Source organism: Nelumbo lutea, chromosome 5 (genome assembly GCF_056320005.1).
Source record: "Nelumbo lutea isolate HS-2025 chromosome 5, American lotus-T2T, whole genome shotgun sequence".
NCBI lineage: Eukaryota > Viridiplantae > Streptophyta > Magnoliopsida > Proteales > Nelumbonaceae > Nelumbo > Nelumbo lutea.
The window spans coordinates 1,849,483-1,872,529 of NC_142688.1; the positions used below are offsets into that span (position 1 = coordinate 1,849,483).

General features: G+C 35.9%; 1 protein-coding gene across 4 annotated transcripts in view; it reads right to left on the minus strand.

Moving 5' to 3' along the window:
• LOC148849773 (phosphoinositide phosphatase SAC7-like) overlaps positions 1-19,167 on the minus strand; it is a 42,619-nt gene extending 23,452 nt beyond the window's left edge. For 2 of the 4 annotated variants that reach the window (XM_088944029.1, XM_088944031.1), the window contains exons 1-9: positions 18,872-19,167; positions 17,730-17,894; positions 17,520-17,603; positions 12,752-12,879; positions 12,574-12,665; positions 11,788-11,845; positions 11,465-11,521; positions 11,329-11,362; positions 11,141-11,221 (exon numbers count right to left, since the gene is read on the minus strand). In XM_088944029.1, the coding sequence (XP_088800155.1) occupies positions 11,141-11,221; positions 11,329-11,362; positions 11,465-11,521; positions 11,788-11,845; positions 12,574-12,665; positions 12,752-12,879; positions 17,520-17,603; positions 17,730-17,894; positions 18,872-19,085 (913 nt within the window). In that variant the 5' untranslated portion in view covers positions 19,086-19,167. Of the gene's footprint in view, positions 1-11,140; positions 11,222-11,328; positions 11,363-11,464; positions 11,522-11,787; positions 11,846-12,573; positions 12,666-12,751; positions 12,880-17,519; positions 17,604-17,729; positions 17,895-18,456; positions 18,490-18,871 lie in introns of all 4 variants that reach the window. The other 2 variants (XM_088944028.1, XM_088944030.1) reach the window with 2 other exon arrangements.
• Between the last annotated feature and the right edge of the window lie 3,880 nt (positions 19,168-23,047).

Consider the following 23,047-nt stretch of genomic DNA (forward strand, 5'->3'; position numbering starts at 1 on the left):
TTGTTGCATCAGTTGTTCTACTAAATTACCCTTGGTTTATATTAGTATTATGTATGAGACCACATAATTAATTTAATATGGGCTTAAATCTTCACAACCAGTGGATACACTTGAGGAAGTCTATCCTTACAAGGTTATCATTCTCACACTACCCAAGTTTTTGAAGCAATGAGGTTGTGACCTAAGGTGTGAGGGTGAGTGTTTATAAGAAACTAGGGGTGCAAGTCGGGTTGGCCCAAGTTAACAGTTTACACTGTTTTGGGCTCGGGCTTCAGGTTGGGACCATTGAAATTTTGACAAAATCCCAACCCTAACCCGGAAATGTTGCACCCCCATAAGAAACATTCAATTGGACCAAACCCAGCATGTTCCTAGACTTTATGATAGGTGTAACAACTGGGTGTTGTTCTTAATCCCTAGACTTGATATTAATATTGGATTTAGTATCAAACTTGTCTATCTTTGATATACCAACCAATGAGATGCTTCTGGGATCAAATAACTAGGTATGTTGGGGCATCTAAGGATGGTATTTCAACTAATGATCAATGTGATAAGATCAGCTACTGTGCAGGACATAGAGAATACTCTGTACAACTTTGGACTCCTGAATCTGACGGCAATAGGATTATTTGAATCCTCAATGAAGGATCCAAGTAGTGATGGAAGTTGGACACCATGTTAGGACAAAGAGGGAAAAAGTCCTTCCCTTAATGTGGTGTCAGGTATTTTTAACAGGGAGATTAACTGCAAGTGATTAATTGGGTTGCATTGACTTGATTATCACATAATGGGATGAACCAATTGACTTGGGCCTTTAGGATGGTAAGGTCCCAAGTAGTCTAAGTGTTTAGACACTTTACAGGCCTGATTACTTAAGCCAATATTAGTATGGGTCGAAGTAGTTGACCCCACTAACTTGCACAAAGCATGTGACATATTGGCTCTCCTATTGAGTTGTGGGTCCCACACCATACAAGCTGTACTTTTTTTATCAGAAAAAAGATGGTTTCATTAATTAAATTATGTGGAGTTAATTACAGACTGATGACCCAATAGTCATTCCCAATGATTACAATCCAAGTTACAACGAGGCCCAATATAGTTGCTGCCTTGCAGCCCCTTGTTTGGCAAAAGTATCTGCTAACCCATTTGCACTTCTCCTGATCCACCTAAAATCAGCATTTATATCCTTTGCTAACCTCTTCACCTCTCTGAAGATATGTTCGAGGGTCCATGGGACAGGGCTATTACATCTTGCCCAAGAGATTACAACTTTTGAGTCCCCCTCCACTTCCACCTGACAAAAACCCAATTGCTTTGCCAATCGAAGGCCCTGTAGTAATGCCAATAACTCAGCCTTTGTTGAGTTTGTAATACCAATTGGCCCTGAATATAGAGCCAATATCTTGCATTCTTCATGTCTGATTGCTCCCCCTATTCCTGCCACTCCCGGATTGCCCATAGAGCTTCCATCAAAATTCAAATTCACTTTGTTTGCCTCTGGTGGTTTCCACTTGACTCTTATAGTTTCTGTTTTCTGGGTTGAACAAATCAGAGAAACAGAAAAGAAAGGGAGAAGAAAGGAAGAGAGAGAGAGAATAGGAGGGAGGCAAAGAGAATTCTGGGATCTAAAGTTATGACTGGCAACCAGTCATTAGTATTTATATTAGGGCGACCCAACTAAATAATAAAAGAAAGTGAGATTACAAGAATGCCCCTGTGGCACTGAAGAACAGAAAAATAACAGAGTTAATTAATTAAAAAAAAAGGAAACTAACTAACTAACAGATTTCAGCAGTTTCCTTGCCCCTAGAGGACTGTGCTATCTCTTTCCATGCCCTTTGGATGTCAGTTACAGAGAAAACATGAAAACTGTCCAAGGTTTTTATCCACAACGCAACCCTCAGTTTTATGCTGTCAATGACATCTTCCAAAGTTCTAGATTTTCCAGCAAAAATTCTGTTATTTCTTTCCTCCCGTACTCCCCAAGCAATAGCCGCTTTGGTAACTTTCCACATAAGTCCCCCTCTCTTGTTAGGTTGCCTCAAGAAATTAGGATTGAAAATGTTTCCTCTTGGGGAGGGTCCAATCTGCAACCAAAGAGAGAACAGAAAAAATTCCCAAATATGACGTACAAATGGGCAGGAGGTCAATAAGTGGGAGAGGGACTCTCCACTATTCCTACAAAGAAAACATATATGACGAGAGAGGCAAGTGGAAGGACTCCTTTCCTGCAACAAGTCGCAAGTATTTACCTTACCAAGGAAAAGGATCCAGTAGAAAGCTTGGATTTTTGGTGGGGTAGGTTTGCTCCAAATTTCTTTCACCGGGAGAGCCACCCCTTGGGGCCTAGCAGAAGCAAGATGACTGAAAAAAGAGGAGCAAGAGAAGAGACCATCTGGGGAGATTACCCAAAATCTAGAATCCTCCAAATTGTAGTCTAAGCAAACTGAATGCAAGGTTACAAGGAGATTGGTCAACAAGATGCACTCTCTATCCCTAAGGCCTCTTCTGAAACCAAGGTTCCAGTTGATACCTGAATGGGAAGCCACACCCAAATTAGAATTGGTTTCATTCTTGAAGCCAAAAATGGTATAAAGGTCAGGGAATTGATCTTTAAGTGGTGATTCCCCAACACAAAGGTCTTCCTAGAAACGGATTCTATTCCCCTTTCCTACATCAAAACAGATGGAACTAGAGAATATAGGGTAGACTTCGTGAATAGCTTTCCAAGGAGAGGCTGAAGTGGAGTGATGAGCCAATTTAGCATCCCAACCATTGCAATCTAGACCATGAATGCTTGCAATTACTTTGTGCCACAACCTATCTCTTTCAAAGGGAAATCTCCATAACCATTTACCCAACAATGCGGTGTTCCTTAGGGCAATGTTTCCCAATCCTAGACCCCCTTGCTCTTTTGGCTTACTAACCTGTTCCCACTTGACTAAGTGATCCTTTTTTTCCTCCCCCAGTTCCCAAAGGAAATCCTTCATGAACTTCTCTAAATGTTTTGCAATCCTTGCTGGGATACAAAAGGTAGAAAGCAAGTAGATGGGTAGATTTTCTGAAGTGGCCCTAATCAATGTAATCCTTCCCCCTAAAGATAAATAAGTTCTCTTCCAAGTGGCCAGTTTCTTTGCAAACCTTTCAACCACCGGCTTCCAGAATCCTTCTGTCCTTGGCTCCCGCCGCCCCCCCCCAAAGGTAGGTAATGGGCCAACTTCTAATTTCACACTCCCAACACCTCTACGAAGCTCAAGAGCTCCTCTTCCTCCACATTAATTCCAGCAACTCCGCTTTTGTTCCAATTGATTCTCAAACTAGAAATACCCTCATAATTCTCAATCAGCAACTTTAGGTTACTCACTATTTCCAGATCAAGATTCTCGCAAAACAAAATTGTATCATCAGAAAATTGGAGATGTGAAACAATTACTTGATCTCTTCCAACCCTTCAACCCCTGATCAGGCCCTGGGTGTCTGCAATTGTAATCATCTTACATAGGATCTCTGTTAATGCATCCTTTTATCCAATTCCTCCACCTTTCTCCAAACCCAAACCTTTCTAGGATTTATAGTAGGATATCCCAATTCACAAAGTCATAGGCCTTTTCTAAATCCAACTTACAAACCAAGCCTTTTCTTCTTTTTTTCCTTTTCTCAACAACACATTCATTTGCCACAAGGATAAGAATTTCCCAATTGGATAAGAATTTTTCCATAACTATTATTAGAGTGTTGATGGATAATTAGAACTCTCACATTAGAGTCCTAGTCAAACAATGCACTAGAGACGTCTAGTAAGACTAGGATTTGACTAGTTAGACTAGTTAGATGGATTCCAATCTAATGGATGATTTAAGAGGGTTGGACTCTCTCAAATCTTATCCTAAAGGAGTTAGGAATTATAATTCGATTATGAGAGGGCTCAAGAAGCCCTCCCAAGTCGATAAATAGATTGAAACATGAAGGGGTCGGCATAGTTGTCAAGGCGACACCTAGCATGATCGCCTCGCCCAGACGCCCCAAGTTTTACATACTAGGCACCCGCCCAATTACTTAGGTGGGCGCCTACATATAAGGTGGGGGCCTATTTACTTACAATAAAATTATTTTTTAATTTAATTTATTGTTTTGCAATTTTATTGGTGGTTGTATTGTTTTAAAATATGTCTGGTATCACACTATCACTTAACTCTTGTCTCTTAAGTATTAACCATTAAGACAAATTAATATTATTTTTTTTCTGTCACAAAAGGGTTTTTCGATTGGAGAGGGAGGAGAACCGAACACCAGCTCGAGCCCCAGCCCACCTCCATCGTACCTCAGCTCCGGCAGCGGCAGGTAAGTTTCTTTCTTGTTTCTTACTTCACTCTTAAGTCTTCTTCTTCCATTCTGACTCAGTCCAACAGTCGTCCGCCCCTTTGAGTTCTTGAATCCATGATTCTATTCTTTTGTTTTTTTTTTTTTTTGTTTTTGAAATATTTTATTTTGAATTTGATTGTATGCTATTATGCTGATAGCTGAATTGAAAATCTGAGTTATGTTTGAGTGATTAAGTGATTGTATGCTACTATGCTGATTATATGGCTGATTGCTGATGCTGAATTGAAAATCTGAGTTATGTTTGAGTGAAATGTTTTTTTTTTGGCTCAATGGCTGATTAAGTGATTATATGGCTATTTTTATCAGTTTTGTATTTTATTTTATTTTTATTTTGGCTTATATGGCTGATTTTTTATCAGTTTTGTAACTTTTGTTTTTAATTTTTTTTTTTGCTGATTATATGTATATGGCATTATGGCTGATTTTTTATCAGTTTTGTATTTTATTTTGGTTGATTATATGGTTGATTATATCTATATGGCTGATTTTTATCAGTTTTGTAACTTTTGTTTTTATTTTTTTTTTATTTTGGCTGATTATATGTATATGGCATTATGGCTCATTTTTATCAGTTTTGTTTTTTATTTTTTTATTTTTTTGTTTTGGCTGATTATATGGCTGATTTTTTATCAATTTTGTTAAATTTGTTTTTTTTTCTTATTTTGGCTGATTATATGGCTGATTTTTTATCAGCTTTGTTAAATAACTGTTTTTTATTTTTTTTATTTTGGCTGATTGCATTTTCTGATTTGCATTATGGTTGCTTGCTTACTTAGGATTTAGCAAATATATGAAATTAGGAATCTTGCAAATTTGCAATATTGTCTGAAACTTCATTGCTTGCTTTGCTTTGTTAATTGTTAACTATTTTCTAGCTTAGCAGAAGTGTTAGCAGCTCTAACAGGGATTCGCTTAGTCAGCAAACTGGGCATTCAAAGCTTCTCAATTGAAGGTGACACAACCAATACTATAAGATGGTTGGAACAACAGGAAGCTGGACCTTGGAGACTTGGTCACTTCCTATCAAAGGCAAGGGACCACCTGGCTCATATGAATGTTTCTCTAACCTGGATCCCAAGAAAGCTAAATGCAATTGCAGATGGTCTAGCAAAATTAGGAGTTATTCTAGAGTAATTGTACTGTGATTCCTGTCCTCCTGTGTAGTTCTCAGGGGTCCGGCCCCTCCTTTGTACTTGTACATCCTCTTGTGTACCTCTCCTTTCATTAATAAAATTAGTTAACTTTTTTCAAAAAAAACTATTTTCTAGTTCAACATAATAACATTTCTGTTTATTTTATTTGCTGATTAGGTTTTCTTTCAATAGAAATAGAGGATGACATTTGGAGAGGAAAGTGGCTGTGTTGCGTAAGGCCCAATCAAAGGACCCTGCATGGAAATATGCATTTTGGCATGATTTAGAAGATAAAAATGCAGTCTCATGCTCATTATGTGGTAAAGTTGTTAAAGGGAGAACAAAAAGGATAAAACAACATTTGATTGGGGGCTATGGGGATGTGACTAAATGTCCCAAAACTACTGCAAGTATTGCCAAGGAGATGCAAGAATATATGCAAAAGAATAAGAGGAAGAAACCATTGGATGATTTTACAGTTGAAGATAATCGTGGGGCATGGGAGCAGATTATATCTGAAAGGGGTTCTAACAATCAAAGTAATCAGCCCGTAAAAGGTGTCTCCATCTCAAGTGGTAGGAGCGCTCCAATTTCAAATTCCCCCCTTCCACCAAAAAGGAAGGAAAATGTCAGAGGACCTACGAATAGTTTTGTTAGACCAAGTCCAGAAGAAGTTGTTGAAACAAGGCATAAAGGACAATTGGTTCAAACAAGCACTGAAAGTCGTTTGAAGAAGGAAGAAAGAAGAAAAGTACATAAATATGTAACAAAGTGGTTTTATCAAGCTGGGATTGCTTTCAATACAGTGAAGTTGAAAAGTTTTGAAGTTATGGTTGAAGCAATTGCACAATTCGGGTCCGGATACAAACCTCCAAGTTACCATGAGTTACGAGAGCCACTCTTGAAAGGGGAGGTTGAGAAGACAAAGCTAATGTACAAGGAGTATGAGGCTTCTTGGAAAACTTATGGTTGTACCATCATGTCTGATGGATGGACTGATAAAAGGCAAAGATCTTTGATTAATTTTTTGGTGAATTCTCCCGAAGGAACTTTTTTTCTAAAATCAGTTGATGCATCAAATGAAGTCCATAATGCAAGTTTTCTGTTTGAGCTGATTGATAAAGTTGTTGAGGAGATAGGGGAGGAGTATGTAGTGCAAGTGGTTACTGATAACCACTCTACTTATGTTGTTGTCGGTGATCTTTTAAGATTCAAGAGCAAGAATTTTTTTGGACTCCTTGTGTTGCTCATTGTCTAGACCTTATGTTGGAAGACATTGGAGAATTGAGGTCTACAAAAAGTTGTATTGCTAAGGCAAGACAAGTGACTACTTTTATTTATAGGCATCCTCTTCTTTTTGCACGCACGAGGAAAAAACCAAATGGAAGAGATCTTGTACGATGTGCAGTCACAAGGTTCGCCACCTCTTTTCTAACTTTACAAAGTTTGTATACTTCCAAAAAGCCCTTACGTGCTTTATTTTTTGGTGATGTGTGGAACAATAGTAAATGGGCTAACAAATCAAATGGACTAAGAGCATCAAGCATTGTGCTTTCTGTTGGGTTTTGGAAAAATGTAAGAGTTTCTCTTTTGGCTACTCAACCGATTGCGGAGGTTTTACGATTGGTTGATGGTGATGAGAAACCCGCAATGGGTTATTTTTACTATGGAATTGAGCGAGCAAGAGAAAAAATAAAAGAAAATTTTAGTGGGAAAGAAAGGGAGTATAAGCCCATTTTGGACATTTTTGATAGGCGTTGGACTAATATGATGCAATATCCGTTGCACCTTGCTGGTTTTTTTCTTAATCCAACCCTTTATTATAAGGCTAAAGCACAAGATGAAGCATCGGTTGGAAAGTTTGAAATGGGCTTTCTTGATTGCGTTGAGAGAATGGTCAATGATATTGAAATTCAAGACAATATCTCTCATAAGTTGGAAGAATATAAACACAATCGTGGTGTTTTCTCTAAAGAATTAGCAATTAGGCAACGCGAAACAAAGCAACCAAGTAATATAAGCTCTCTTTTCTTGAAACTTATATTTATATTTTATTCCCGTTATTTTAAACTTATATTGTTTTAATTAATTTTTTCTATTTTGTAGCTGATTGGTGGCATAGCTATGGACATTGCACCCCTAGAGTTCCAGACCTTAGGCGTATTGCATTATGAATATTAGGTCTTACATGCACTTCTTCTACTTGTGAGCGCAACGGGAGCACTTTTGAGCATGTAAGTTCTAAGCAATGGACCTAATGTTTGGTTTTGTGATAAAATTATTTCTGAAAGTTAAGAACTTAAGATGCTTATTTTTATAATTTTTCTTATTTTGTTGTGAATGTAGATTCATACAAAAAAAAAGGAATAGGCTTGATCAAAAGAGGCTCAATGATCTTGTATTTGTTCAATACAACCAACGCCTTCGAGGAAGATTTACAACATGGCGTGCAAATCCAAAGCAATTTGACCCTATTTTCTTTGATGATGTAGATGAAACTAGTGAGTGGTTGACTGGGAAAGACCCCTCAAATGACTTGGTCCATGAAGGGTGTGATCTTACATGGACTCAAGTTGATGAAGCATTAGAGGCATCTAAAATCCTTGAAGGGTCAAATAGGCCAAGGAGAAGTGGGCATGGACGTGGAAATGCAAGTGGAGGTCCAAGTAGAGGTAAAGGTAGAGGTAGAGGTGGTCGTGAGAGAGGTGAGTCTAGAAGACAAGATAAAGGCAAAAGTGTTGTTCAAGAAGAAGAAGAAGAGTAGATATGGGGCAATGATATGGAAGATAATGAAGATGAGGAAGAAGATATTAATGTTGAAGAAGATGATGAGGAGGAGGAGGATGAAGATGTTGATTATGGTGCTAATGATATTGATGCATTCAATGGAGGTGTTGGTGGTTCTTACTTATTAGACACTCCAATTAATTAGGAATAGAGAATTTTCTTTAAGGATTGTATTGTCTATGATACATTTGAAGTTTTAAACTTCATATTTATCTTTTGTGGACTTGTGGAGAACTGGAGATGAATGATGATTTATAGTTTAGTTTTATACTTATTCATTATATGCTATTATGCTTTTTTTATTTTTTTAATGGTTTAATGACTTTCAAGTTTTATATTTCATTTTATTATTTCTTAAAGTACCAAGCATCAACCAAGGTATGTATTGAATTCTTATGAATATTTTTATTTTTGTTCTTCCATTTGTTAATGATAAGTTGATTTCTTATGGATTGATTAATTCTTTTAATTTGTTTTCTTATTGAAGGCAAAGTTGCAAAAAAAAGAATACTGAAGATCAACACTCAATCATCAAAAGGTATGGTACTATCTACTAGTTTACTTTTTTAGTGTTGCCAACTTGGAACTTGCCATGTTAGTAGACTTTTTCCCTCACTTTACTAGTTTATTTGCTTGATTGCATATTTTTTTATAAGCCCACTTGTTTGATTTCTTAATTCTTTTAATTCAGATGTTTAATTTTTATTTTTTCACATGAAAATTATACTTATATGAAAGATTTTATTGGTTATGCTTAGTGTAATATGTAGCTAGTAAGCAAATATATCTTATAAAATAGTTTAGGTCATTTAGGAAGTATAGAAATCCATAAATTAATATATTTATAGATTCAATCGCCTAGATGTCGCCTAGGCGCCTAGCCGCCTGGGCACCCCATGGTCGCCTATCCTCACCTAGTCACCTTGACAACTATGGGGGTCGGGTGCATCCTATTCTCTCATTACTTGCTGAATTTTGTCCTACCTTTGTAAGAGGTTTTGACTAGGGTTTTCAACCCCATTCGACCAACCCTTTTATTCACTCTTTCGTACACTCTTTTAGTTTTGTTTTGGATTAAAAATATTGCCCAAAATATTGAGAAAGGCCGAACCTTTGCTGCTGTAACTTCTGAAGAAAGAATCCAAGACTGCAAGATCAAAGTTGCAACGATTTGAGGAGGATTTGGCATGGGTGTGAACACCACATCGAATTCTGCATTTGTGGACTTCAAAATCAGGTAATGCACATAATCTTGTTCCAAAAGATTGGATCTTTCATGGTCCAAAACCCATTCAATCCAAGAATAGAAAATCCAGAATTTTCTCCTATGAGATTTCAGCATTAGGGTTTCAACAAAAATTTGATTTTTTCACCACTCTAATGGCTGGAATTTTTGCATAACATGATGATTGGATGATCATCTTTCATAAACATGGATCCTGAATTGTCATTTAGCTGACATCCTATAGTTTGGGCAGGGCTTAGTTCAGTTAAATTGATTTGAGAATCTGATATGGGGTTCCATGGAGCTAATATTCTAGTTATTTGTAAATTGTTTGCGCCTCCAACCAAAGCAAGAGAAAGAATGTCTCAAGTCTTAAATTTGAATGGTCAGAATTTGCTCCTCTCCCCTCTTTTTTTTTTTTGAAATGTAAAAAGGTCCTTGACCTTGATGTCACTAGATAGGTTATTTAATTACTATTCTAAAAGCCAAAAGATTATGCAATTTGGAGTTTAAACATCAACCAAGCAAGTTACAAATATGTGCAGGTCCAAAACTTTTGTGCTATATGTATAGAATTTATGGAATAAATCAACCATCCCTTTCTCTTCTGTCCATTTAGCACTTTTTTATAGTAAAAATAAATTTTTCTTAAAAGAAAAAGAAAGGTACAAGAAAGGTGATCAGAAATCACCCAACAGAAGCAGCACCTAATTTAGCAAGAAAAGATAGAAGCAACATCTAGCACTTTTCTTTGGGAATTTTGCAGTTCCTTATTTCAGGTTTCTTGGGTTTATCCCAAGGGAAGTGATTCGAGAATAACCTAATCTACAATTCTGCACATCATTACAATTTACAATGTTTTACTAAAAAAGTAAAAAATTCCATTCCTAGACTTCAGTTTTTTTTTTATTTTCTATTTACCTTGGTCCTAGTCATAAGAGTTTCTTTAGTCCTAAAATCATCTCTAAATGTTTCTTAACCCATCATTACCCTCCTAACTTCATCATTGATCCATAGCCAGTTCTACATCAATTTGGTATCAGATAATCAGGCCTATATCAATTTAGTGTCAGAGCAGTCATTCCTACATCAACTGTCAAGATATTTTTCTGATACACGTTATTTTCTATTTTTCCTTTTTTATGAATATTTTCTATTCTTCCTTTTCCTAATTAAGAAATTACTTATGGACCATTAAAAAAATATGGAAGCTCTTTTTACTTGACACAATTGATTATTGGGAATTGAAGGACTCTGTTTTGTTTTATTTGGGCATGGTGTTCAAAAGTTATTCTTCTTTAGTGTGTATCATTTAAGGCCACTTACTGAGATTGGTATAACTGCCACTTGATTCGAGAAGAGGGGTGTGACTAATTGAATCCTTGAAGTAGCTTCTTCTATTGTTCCTTTCTTTAGCTTCATCCATTATCCTATCTTGTTCATTATTAGTGAGAGATTGAAACTTCTGAAAGATTTCCTACATCAGAATCTTTTAAGAAATTCCGGTTATTCACTAAACCCTTCCAAGTGCTATCCCTATGGGATAAAAAAAGCTAAGTTCATTACAGAAAATCAAAGAAGACCAAAGCTCAAATTCTGAAATTACCAGTTCTCCTTGTGCATCTTCTTGCAATTAGAGTAACACCCATTGTGTCTTTGCCGATTGCTGCTTGAAAGTTCTGAAAGGCTGATGGGCTGTTAAGATGTAACTTCAAATAGAAAGCCATATATTGCAATGAAATAAATCAAGGAAATAGTTGGCAAATGCTAAAGCTAACCAAAACATAAGGATACTCCCTTGGATAATAGGAAGCAAATACGGATCAAGCTGCACACACATCAAAATGAACAGTTGTCAGTAGCAACTTGTTTATAGCCATGAAATACTGAAGGGCCTATTCAATACGAGATAGCTTTATATACATCTAACCTTGTTCTCTATGAGCATTTCCAACATATAATTATTCCATAAAAACCTAGGATCTGCCTGTGACAGAACAACAATTCAAAGGCATGATAACATAAATCAGATCAGCCATTTATTTTGTAAGGATGAACATTATTGTGCATATATAACATTTAAAAATTAAAAAGAACCAATATCTCGAATAAAAAGATGGAAAAACCATTCTTTGTACATAAACTCAGGTGTGACCAAACACTAGTCCCCTTTATTTGGAAAGCCAGCAATCTTTTTTATTACTATTAGACAACTCAGTGAACAATTAAGTCAATATGTAAGCAAGAACTTACTTGTCTCCAAAGAGGAAGCCACCTTAACTCATCACCCAAATTATGCAACTGCTGTGAGCTTCAATACAAAATAAATAAATAAATAAATAATAAGGTGCATGCTAACAAGCAAAAAAATAGATAAAAGAAAACAAAAATATGTCTAAACAATTTCCCATAAAAAAACACATCAAATTTTGCTTAAGGAATTAATTAATGTCCGAAACATTAGCGTTTATGTAGGGCCTATATGGTGAGATTTGATTTTCATAGGTAACTGGCCGCTTTCTTTCGGTGCTAAATAGGTTTCTCTGTTTTGATGTCATCTGATGCTTAGTCTCGATGGTTTTGCATCATCCTTATCCTTCTTGATATTTTTCCTTTTCATGCACAACAAATAACCAGGGTAGTCCAAACACTAACAACTTCAAATACTTGGGGGTTACAAGATCAATGCCACCAAATACACAAGCTGACAATCAACAAGAACCAAACAAGAAAGCACATAGTGGTGCTGATGGGTTGGCCAAAGCAGGGGTGGAGAGGGACTCTTTGTATAGTGGGAATTCATTGCTTTTGTAATTTAGAAGGCATCTCTTTTTTCTTCGTGCTTTGATGTTTTGAGTTGTATTGTACATCTTCTCATGTACATCCCCCCTTCTTTCTTTTTGATTGAAAGTCACCATTTTTCAGGGGAAAAAAACAAGAATTCATAGTGGCATTTTTTTGTCATCTAAATAGTCAACCACAGTTCATCTATGAGTACAGAATAGAACACATGCAACACAATCCAGAAAGAAAATGCACCTGAGTGTTAAGTTCACGTCATAGGAGAAGTACAAACCAGAAGTCCTTTCTGCAGCATTTAGGAGCACAGAAAACTCAGTCTCCATCTTTTTCTGTCAAAGGTAGTGCAAATGACAGTTTAAAAATAACCAGTCTACAATAGAAGCAACCAATAATAGTAAAATCATAACTTCAGTACCTGTTCGACTGAGGAACTTTTTAGAGAATGGTCACATGGCAAAATCTTTATGGATGTAACTTTGAAGATTGGGTGCCCCAAGTAAGATCCAACACTTTTGCAGTCTGTTATCACTAAGACATATGACCCTACAAATATAAAGAAAAAGAGAATAAGATCAAAGTCGTCATCATCATCCATGCCTTAACCCAACTATGGGGTCGGCTACATGAATCCTGTTTTGCCAATCCATTCAAGGAATAAGATCATGGTAACACAACAAATTGCCAGTCCGGTCATAGAAGAAACATCAAAATTGCAACTCAACCAAAAACAAAACAGAAATTTATTTGTGTATAAGTGAATGTGCATTTTATATATGAGTACGATGACCAATTTCATCTTGTAAATTGATTTTTTTGGTCATTAAATAAAATTAAAAAAAAAAAAAGAAGATATGAGAAAGGTGGCCAGTAAGTCACCTGAGAGAAAAGGAAACAAAACTTAATAATCCACAACCCATCTTCAAAAACAACACCCAAAAGACAACACAACCTACCGAATCCAATAACAAGAGCATCAGACCCCAATCAAACAATAAGACCAGAACTACAGAGAGACAAAAACTCAACCATAACACCACATAAGATTTTACTCAATTACTCAAAGCTCTTCAAAGGATTGAATACGATCCCAACACCTCTCTTACAGAATTTCTTAGATTTCTTCACCTTCTTTATAGGACCAACCTCAAAGGATGGAGTTAAGCAAACATTTTTGAAACCTGAACTCTTCTATAGTTTTTCTGCCTAATAATCACCTTACAGCATTAGGATTCTTCTAATCATACTTCAGATCCTTAATCATTGATCCTTTCTAACTCCTAGACAATGTTCTTCTCAAAAACATGTTCTGCCACCACCTCTCCTTCCTCTTTGTTACCTTCCTACTAAAATTTGGAAATTTTAAGTCGTCTTGTATTGAATTAACTCCATTTGTTTCCAATCCTTAAAAGTATTCCTGGCAAATTCCTCACCACCTAGAAAAATCAAACCTAGTGATTTACTCACCTCCACTTTTGTATTCACGTCTACTTCTCAGATTCCCCTTCAATTTCATGAGTTTCATCAACAGCAACCTCCTCATCAGTAGTCATTATCTTCATCATCACCACCCCCAGTATCAATCTCTTCCTACAATGGCTTTGTTCTATATTTTCTTTCCCTTCTATAAACTTTTGGTCCTTCAATCTCCCCCTTTTGAGCATCCCACACCCACTCCTTTCCCTATCCTTTCTTCAATATCAGCACCCTCCTTATTAACCGCTATAGTTCTATTTTGCACTACCAACTCACTCTCAGTAACTTCCACTCTAGAACCCTCCTTAGACATTTCTGCCTTGTCTACACGACCTCTGACTTTTTTTTGATAAGTAAAAGGAAAAAATTTATTAAAGAAAATTAAAAACTTGATACAACCTCCATCGGTCCCAAGAAGGCACTAAACACCAAGAACAACTCACCCACACAATAACACAAACTAAGCAGCAACAGAAACCCCAAATGAGGTCGTCCAAAATTGCCCAACAGTGGACAATTAATCCTCATCAACATAAAAATCTTCCGTTCCATCTTTTCCCCGTTCCAAATTTCTCCCCCATCCCCTCTTAATGATATTGAAAGACTCTCTTCCTCCCACTTCTTTCAAACTCCTCAAGAGCCCTTCTAACAAAAGCCTCACCTACCAAGAATAGCAGCCCTAAAGATTTGCCAACCTCCACCTCCCTATCAACAAGCTTCTTTAAATCCATGCTTCCTTGCTTTGCCTCCTCCACCTTTGATGCCACCTCTTCCTCCTTCTCTTCCTTCCTAGATTCCTCTAAACCACCACTTTGAATTGACTCCTCATCTGAAGGGATCACCAAAAGATCCGACTTCCCTTCCAGAACCTTCAAACCTTGTCGTCCCCTCCAAGAAAATCAGATCTCTACCCTTTGGACTTGATTGCCCTTCTTTTGTAAATCTTTTTAAGTTTAATTGGCCCATCCCTAACAATACCATCTTTAAGACGCGAGAAAACCTTAGTAACGTGAACAATATGAATCTTGTTCAAGGATCTTACCTTCTTCGAATCCAACGCTGAAGCAATGTCACCCACCTCTGATTTCCTCCCTCCCTCTCTGAAACTTCTTGATTCCAGACATAAAGAAACCTCTTCCAATGTTATCCACCTCCTTCTCCCATTCTAGTCTATAGCTCCCTCTTAACAAGCCAGCCAAAATCCCACCATTTAAAACCCTCACCTCAATAACTTGACATCTCTTTCCCTTCTCTGCTTCCCTCCTCCACCAAAAAAATTTCATTGCCAACAATTAAAACCCATCCTTCCACCTCCTATGTAAAAGGACTAACCTTCACACTGTCAAAAGATAGTAAAGTAGGTACCTGGACAACATTGCACACCATCGACTTCATAAAAAATCGAGAATCCTCTAATCATGAACAATTCAGCACCTCAAGAACAACTTTATTGAGGCTATGACCTCTGATATCGAGTCCCTCAACCAAATCATCTGCTTACCCAACACCAATGTCCTTATTAGCTTCAACAAAATTCTCTACAAACTAACAATTACCTTGAAAACAAACCAAGCACTAAGTCTACCACTGTTTCCTTTGAACCATTCCCCACATATGCTTTACTCCTCAAATTCTTGTCATTTCCTCCCCTATCAACATCCATGCAATCAACCTCTAGACTCTAGAGGAATGTCAAGACTTTCCTTCAACTCTTTGTCTCTATAGATGAACCTCGAAACATACCAAACATAGTATCCCCTATTTTTACACGACCTATCTTCAGCAGTTGAGCCCTTCAAACCTCCTCACTTGATAGACTGACCTATGGAGGCCCATAGGCTTTTCTAAGACCAACCTGTTTAGCCAGCCCCTTACACGGTTCAACTCTCCTCCCAGGCTGCCAGTATTTAGCCCAACAAAATGGACTTTCCCAACCTAGCCACCTCATTAACTTGTCAAGTAACACTTGTGGACACGTAATAGTTTGATCAAAATAGTCCAGCCCCCTTAACCTTATTTAACCAATCCAATCCAATAACATGCATAAACACTTGGGCTTAACCAAACATCTTATGACCCTTCATCTCCTCTAGCTTAAAACTTTGAGAATTGCATCCCGCATTTAATCCATATGGCATGTCATCATTTTCAAAAAAAAAATCCAAAAAAATACCATCATCTTCAACCTCCAACCCATCCCCTTCATTGAGACTTTTTGTCTTCATTCTCAATGAATCAAAAAAACAAAGTTTTCTGCTGACCTACCTTTCCTTTACCAATTCATCTTCTAGCCATCTTAATAGGTAGGAACCCTCCACCAAATTCTTAAATCAAAACTCTTCCCAACAAAAACAAAGCATCAAAGACAGTGGGACCGGGTGAATTTATTTCACTTTAACAGTTCAACTAGCAATGAAACCACCATTAAATTCTTCAAGGAATAATCTCAGATTGATCTTTCTAAATCTTCCACACAAGCCTCACTTACTGTTCTAAATGATTCCTCACTTACTGTTCTAAATGATTCCATGCATCATGCAAGGAGCAGAATACTGTAAACATTAATCCAAATGAGACTTGTAACTCCAACATTTCTAATTGCTCCCACCAGTGGATTCCATTTCCCCAACCATAACTCCAGCATCCTGACTTGATTCAATTCCCATTTAAGCACCTACTTTGCCTCCTCTTTGCAACTAAAAATGAAAAGAAAAATCCAGCATTAAGTTCCTTCACCTGGATTGCACTTTTCGGATTCCAACATCTTCTACCTTTGGATTAGAGTTGACAAAATGACCCACCAAAAAATATTCCAACAATCATAACCAACCTTCTAGGTCCCCTACCAAGTTAAATATCATTTCCTTCATTCTCTACCCAAACAAATGCAGCTAAATGGCAATGTTCCTGAACTCACTCTGATGCCCTTTCAAATTCGCTATGACCTTAATTTCTCGTAGGAATCATTTTTCTACCTCACGTAACCTCTGCTCTAGCTCTACATGAACAATTTCAACTACAACTTTTATTAGTGCCTTCAGCATAGCATGTTTTTACTGTTTGATAGCAATTCGGATTTCAGCAAGTATCATCTAATGGATTTGGTATTCACTACCACCTCTAATGAATTATTTTTGTCTCTGACTGGTGTTTTAACCTCAACTCTTTAATACCATATGCTTAAATAGAGATTCTATCTTGTAAATTGATGACATTGATATCATTATATTGATGTTTTTACTTTTAATAATTTGTTGAATTTACAGAAATTATCAGATTGCATCATACTCAAATATCAAACATCCTTAACATATTCAAATTCAAATCGACCTTTTTGAGCTCTGGTCAAATCTTCAGATTGTATCGGAATGAAATTTATATTATCAGGTCAGATTCGGATATACCTTCATTTGAATCTGATCTGATCTGATCTGTTTGTATCCCTAGTTTGTCCTCAATCCCCAAATAACCGTAAACCTTTAGAACTCTTATGAAAGTTACCTAGAGGTTTCCCGTTTATAAGTATGCATTGATTTTAAGTTTAAGCACTACCTTTACCTGTCTCTAAAAACACTATGTCAATGTACTGATAAACATGCATATAAACAAACAAGTGGGAATCAATAAACTTTGGCATTTACATCATTAAGCTAATGATCTCAATTCTAGGACATAAGATAAGAATTTTGTTCATGGCCAAAGTATCTTGCCTGACAAGAGTTTCAACATCCCCATTACTCCAAAAATAGTTTGAATTTTTGGAGCCCGAACAGAGTTGCAATGAGGAAGCTCATCTGCAGAATCCAAAGTATTTCTCATCAATAATTTTGCATTTTCTCAATAAATTAGGAAATAAAAAACCATAGTCAAAATTGATAACCTGCACTAATAAAAAAACAAGATAAGAAAAAGTAGCTAACCAATCAGTCTCATCGATCCATCCACACGACTTATAGACAAAATAGAACCAGTAGAACCATCAGTTGGCTCAACAACATACTGATCTGGGAACTCCCATAATCGCATTCTTGTGTAAAGCTTTTGCACAGAATCAACTTTCTCCATTGCAATGAAAGCCCGATTAACTAAGGACAACAATAGATTGAAATAAATAACCACTAACAGACCACAAGTAAATACATAAAAACACTAATAATACCTTATTTCTAAAGAGTGGCAGAGATCAATCCAAAACTGAGTGGAAATTATTCAAGCATGACAGAGAATACACGTATAAACTTAAATAAATAGAAGGAGAGCTAGGAAATAAATACTATAAGCAAGAAAGGGAAGAAAAGGTACCAATTAAGGGATTTAATCTCAGTGAGTTAATAAACAAGAAAGTAGGCAAGAAAGAAACAAATTTTAGATGCTAGGCATTTTTTAAGATATTAAATAATCAGTAAAAGAGAGTATTTTTTTGGTGTAGCATTAGATTCTGTGCCTACTCCAAATGATTTTGTGTAATAAATAAATAGATATTGCATAATCTTAACCTACAGCAGAGAGAGAACGAATTAGGTTAAAATCATAATTAGTTTACCGGGAAAAGGACCATACAAGAATTCAAAAGCATAAACTTCGAAGGTACAAGTCAAAGAGGGGGAGGGGAACGAAGGTCTTTTTTTTTTAGATTAGTGGAATTACCTGAAGCGCATAAACCCCATTTTGTCATTAAACCTAGACAAAATGATGAAGTTCCTGAATTACTTAATAAATTTGAACTCAATGTTACACGTTAAATAGGACTATAGGAACAAAGAAAAAGAGGCGCTGAAGGAGAAATCAGAACGAGCTATCGGCAAAACCAAAAATTACTCCGATTCTCGGTAGTCTATAGAACACGGTTGTATTACACTTCAAACCAGTTCAAAAAAAAAAAATCCCAATTCACAACCATACATATGAACAACGTAAAGAGAATTCAGAAATCAACCCGACTGGAAACGCGTTAGAACAAAGCTAGCAATTACCTCGAACTCGAATTGAGCAGAATCAGAAAAGAAAAGGAAAAAAAAAAAAAAGGAACCAAGAAAGAAAAGAAACAACCGACGACAAATACCTCCAGGAAGACGTGAAGACACTCTCACTTCCTTGAAACCTCGTCGATTATTGCAGAGAACGCGAAGGCAAGTAAGGCGGGAAAACCGTTGTGTCAGTGCTGTGACAATATAATTAGAGCGAGTAGGAGAAGAGTTCAGATCGAGAATGTTGGATCTGAAATTCCGGTCTGGGTGGCATGAGCGTCCAGCGCATAATAGCCCTAGCGACAGCATGCACTACTTTACACGGTTAAAAAATAGCGTGGAAGAGAGGGTCCTCTCTCCAGTCTTCTTCGTTGTTTTGGAACCTTAGCTGTACCCTGTACCGGCTCTTATTTTCAAACCAAAAGACGAAATCCGATACGGCGATACCCTTTTTTGACCTTTTCTTATTTCCCTTCTCATTATTATGACTTATCCTATTTCTTTTGGGGAGTAAATAAATCTCATGGTTTATCCAGTTAACCTAAAAATCCGATATATTTGATTTGATGATGCGGTTGAAATAAGGGTCAGCATGGATTTTGAAATATGGACGATTCAGATCGATATATATCAGGCAACGGAGGAGGGTCAAAGATGCTGGATGATGCCACCTTTATTACTTTAGACAGTTAAGAAGCATCTCCTGAGATAATCACACTGAATCCTTTTCTCCAGTCTCTCCACCATTATTTTTGCCACATAAAAGTCGAACATGGCATGCATGAAGCCATCATATGATACCCAAACACCGAATCCCCCGAGCCCTGAGGGAGGGACTGGACTGGACTGAACTGAGGAGCAACCGCAATTACAACGCTCAGCTTCCATAGTCGGATGGGTATCGACATTTTTGAACGAGCCCGGATTTCCCGCAAGCAAAAACTCAGTTGACATGGTATGTGGAAAAAATGTTTCGATACTGCGCCTCAGTTCCCGGATGTATATAGTTGTTGCAATGAATCACGTCCCATTTTGATCGGCATAAATTTAACGACCAACTTAAGAAACTTCTTTTTAACCAACTAGAACTTTTTAATTTTTGTTCTAAGCAATTCAGATCTCTTACCCACGCTAAATCCACATGACAGTACAGCTGTGATGACTGATAACAAAATATACTAACGTTGGATTCTCGGACTACCCCTAGCAAAGCATCACTGTTTTTTTTAAATAATGTAGAAACCTCTTATTCACATGTAAAGTTCGAATCGCATCAGGCAATATCCGAACTTGAATCGATTACAAAATCTAATATCCAATGAATATTAAAAATAATACCTAAATTTGAATCCGATTAAATATTTGAATATTTTATTTGATTTCAATTTGATTAATTAATTATTTTAGATGATTAATAAATATAAAGAATAAATATTTTATTGATATAAAGTATATAAATTATTTATATAACTTAATCATTATATATAAATAAATTATATAAAATATTTCATATATTATATATAAGAATTAAATAATTAGTCAAATTCGGATATTTATCGAATCGAATCAGGTCATATCCAAATTCGAATTCGATTAACTATTCGATATGAATAAGATATTCAAATTCAACCGATTAGATATTCGAATTATCCGAATTCAATTCGATTATGTCGAATGTCGATTTTGAAATCGGATTTTTTAATACTATTAACACCCCTATTCACATGGGTGGCATGTCATATCATACGGATTATATGGGTCAACTCACAATTACATAAATTATCTATATATTATACTAGTCGGTACTTGTATGGTGCGGGATTTTTTTTAATCGAATTACAAATTAGAGTTAATGGGCTTTTAAAGGGCCTTATATACCTATAAACACCTATCCACAAAAATTTTGTCACAGACAGATATCCCCCATTAAACCCTTAATCTGGGTTATTTCATTGACCAAGATATTTATTTCTTAAATGCCCTTGGTCATACCATTTATAGACCAATCAAACCCTACCCAATGATTCAATAGACCAATACCTTTAGAAACCCCATTATCAACACCCAAATTTTGCTTAATCGTTGTTAAAATCCCCTAATTTACCCCCAAACACCCAATCAAATCATTTTGATCCCTCCAAAGCACCCAAAAATCCCAAACACCGTTATCATGCTCAGGACCTCCTAAAATACATACCCATGAAATTTCAACCTAAGATTCCTTTGTTTATCCTTTAATCAAATAAATACTTCCTTTCGAACCCTCTCATTAGCCTGAAGCACCCACAATCTCCTCGATCCAAACACCTTTGGACAAAAAATGCTAATATTTTATTTAATTTTTTCACTTGATGTTTTATATATTTTTCTTTTAAAAAAAGGTTTCGATCGAGTTGGATTTGCACTTATAATGATGGTTATTTACACACACACACACACACACGCATATATATATATATATATATATATATAATGTTTTATATTAAATAATTTATAATATGCATATAAATTTATTTATATATTATATATAATATATATTTTAAGTAGGAATGGCAATGGGGCGGGTTAAAGGTAGGGATTATTCCCCATCCCCAATGGAGATGGGTTCCTCACAGGACCCAAACCCCTACAATTTTTTAATTAATAGTATTTTTTTTACTTGAAATAAAAGAAAGATTTAAAATATAAATGACATTTTAAATATATTTCGATATATATAATATAACATAAATAATAATAATATATAATATAAATTTAATGTAAACAATATTTAATATATATAATCGAGGTCAAGGCAAGGTGGGGACTTCACTCCCCATCCTTGTCCCCACCCTACCAAGGCAATCTCCATCTCTAACTCGATGGATCGAGAAGGCTAAGTACCTAACGGGGATGGGAAAATTTGCATCGCTAATTATAGGTGTCATATTATGATATTTATATAAAATATATAATTTAATATTTTGTCATAAAATAATGCATATATGTACAATATATATATTATACATATGTTTAAATATATACCAGCTTGGGATCGAAACTAAACACAACACTTAGGACCAAGGCCACAATTTTGGGGCTAGGCTTGTGCAAACATAGGGGAAGTGCACAACGTATCAAGTGGGCGGGTTGGGCAGTGGGCAGGAGGTGCATGTGAAGGTGCTTGTGCATGTTGGGCAGGCATGGCATGCATTTGGACATGGTCTCATTTAAGACTTTTGTCAAACACACGGGCCCATTCACTAAAACTGAAACCGATGCTTATTTCGAAAATGCCCCCCAATTCCCATTCATTTGCATTTGGATGATCATATAGAGGAAAATAATAAAAAAGACAACCATAAATAAAAGAAAAGAAAAAAAAAACAAAAGCAATTTAAAATTGTATACTTGTTTACTTGTACCTCAAATGTAAATCTTTTTTTTTTATTTTTATTTTGGTGTTCTAACTTCTAATGTATTTAATCAATTTCAGTTTGCACTCCGTGACAAATTGATAATAAAAATTTTTAAAACCTAACATAATCATTATTGAATTCCTCCAATTAATTAGTTATATAAAAAACATTACAAAGAAAGAGATTTAAGAATCAAGAGAACACTTTCATTAACAAGTTCATTGGATAGTTGCATTGATCAATTTTACTTTGAAGGAATGTTCTTACCATTAGTTGATAACAAATTAATTTAAAAGAGAAAATAATACTTTAAATCTTAATGAAGGGTAAAAGTGTATTTTCATTAAATTTGTTTAAAATAATGGTGAAAATGTATATTTAAGTACATTAACAAAGGGAAAATTCCCTGTACTTTGGTTTTATTGACAATTTGGTCCCAATATTTTAAAATGCGACAATCCAGTACCCGAACTTTTGAAACGTGACAATTTAGTACATATCATTAATGGATTGTCGATTATGTATATCACGTGACCTCATGTGCGATTTAAGACTTTTGAAAATGTCAAAATTACCATTAGAAATAAAACACATTGTTCATCATTTTCTCTCTCAAGAAGATGAACCTATCACAAACACCAAAACCCTTGCAACGGAGCCCAAGCTCTTTGTCACAAACACTTGCAATGACTTTGCCTTTCTCGCAAAGTCATTGCAAATCTTTGCCAATAACAGAAAATTTTAGGTTTTATACAACTTATTTATATATATATATATATATATATATATATATTTAATTTAACACAATAATATTTTATTCAAATAGGTAAAAGAGATGAGAAGAATTGGAAGCCTTTTCTTGAGAGAGAGAGA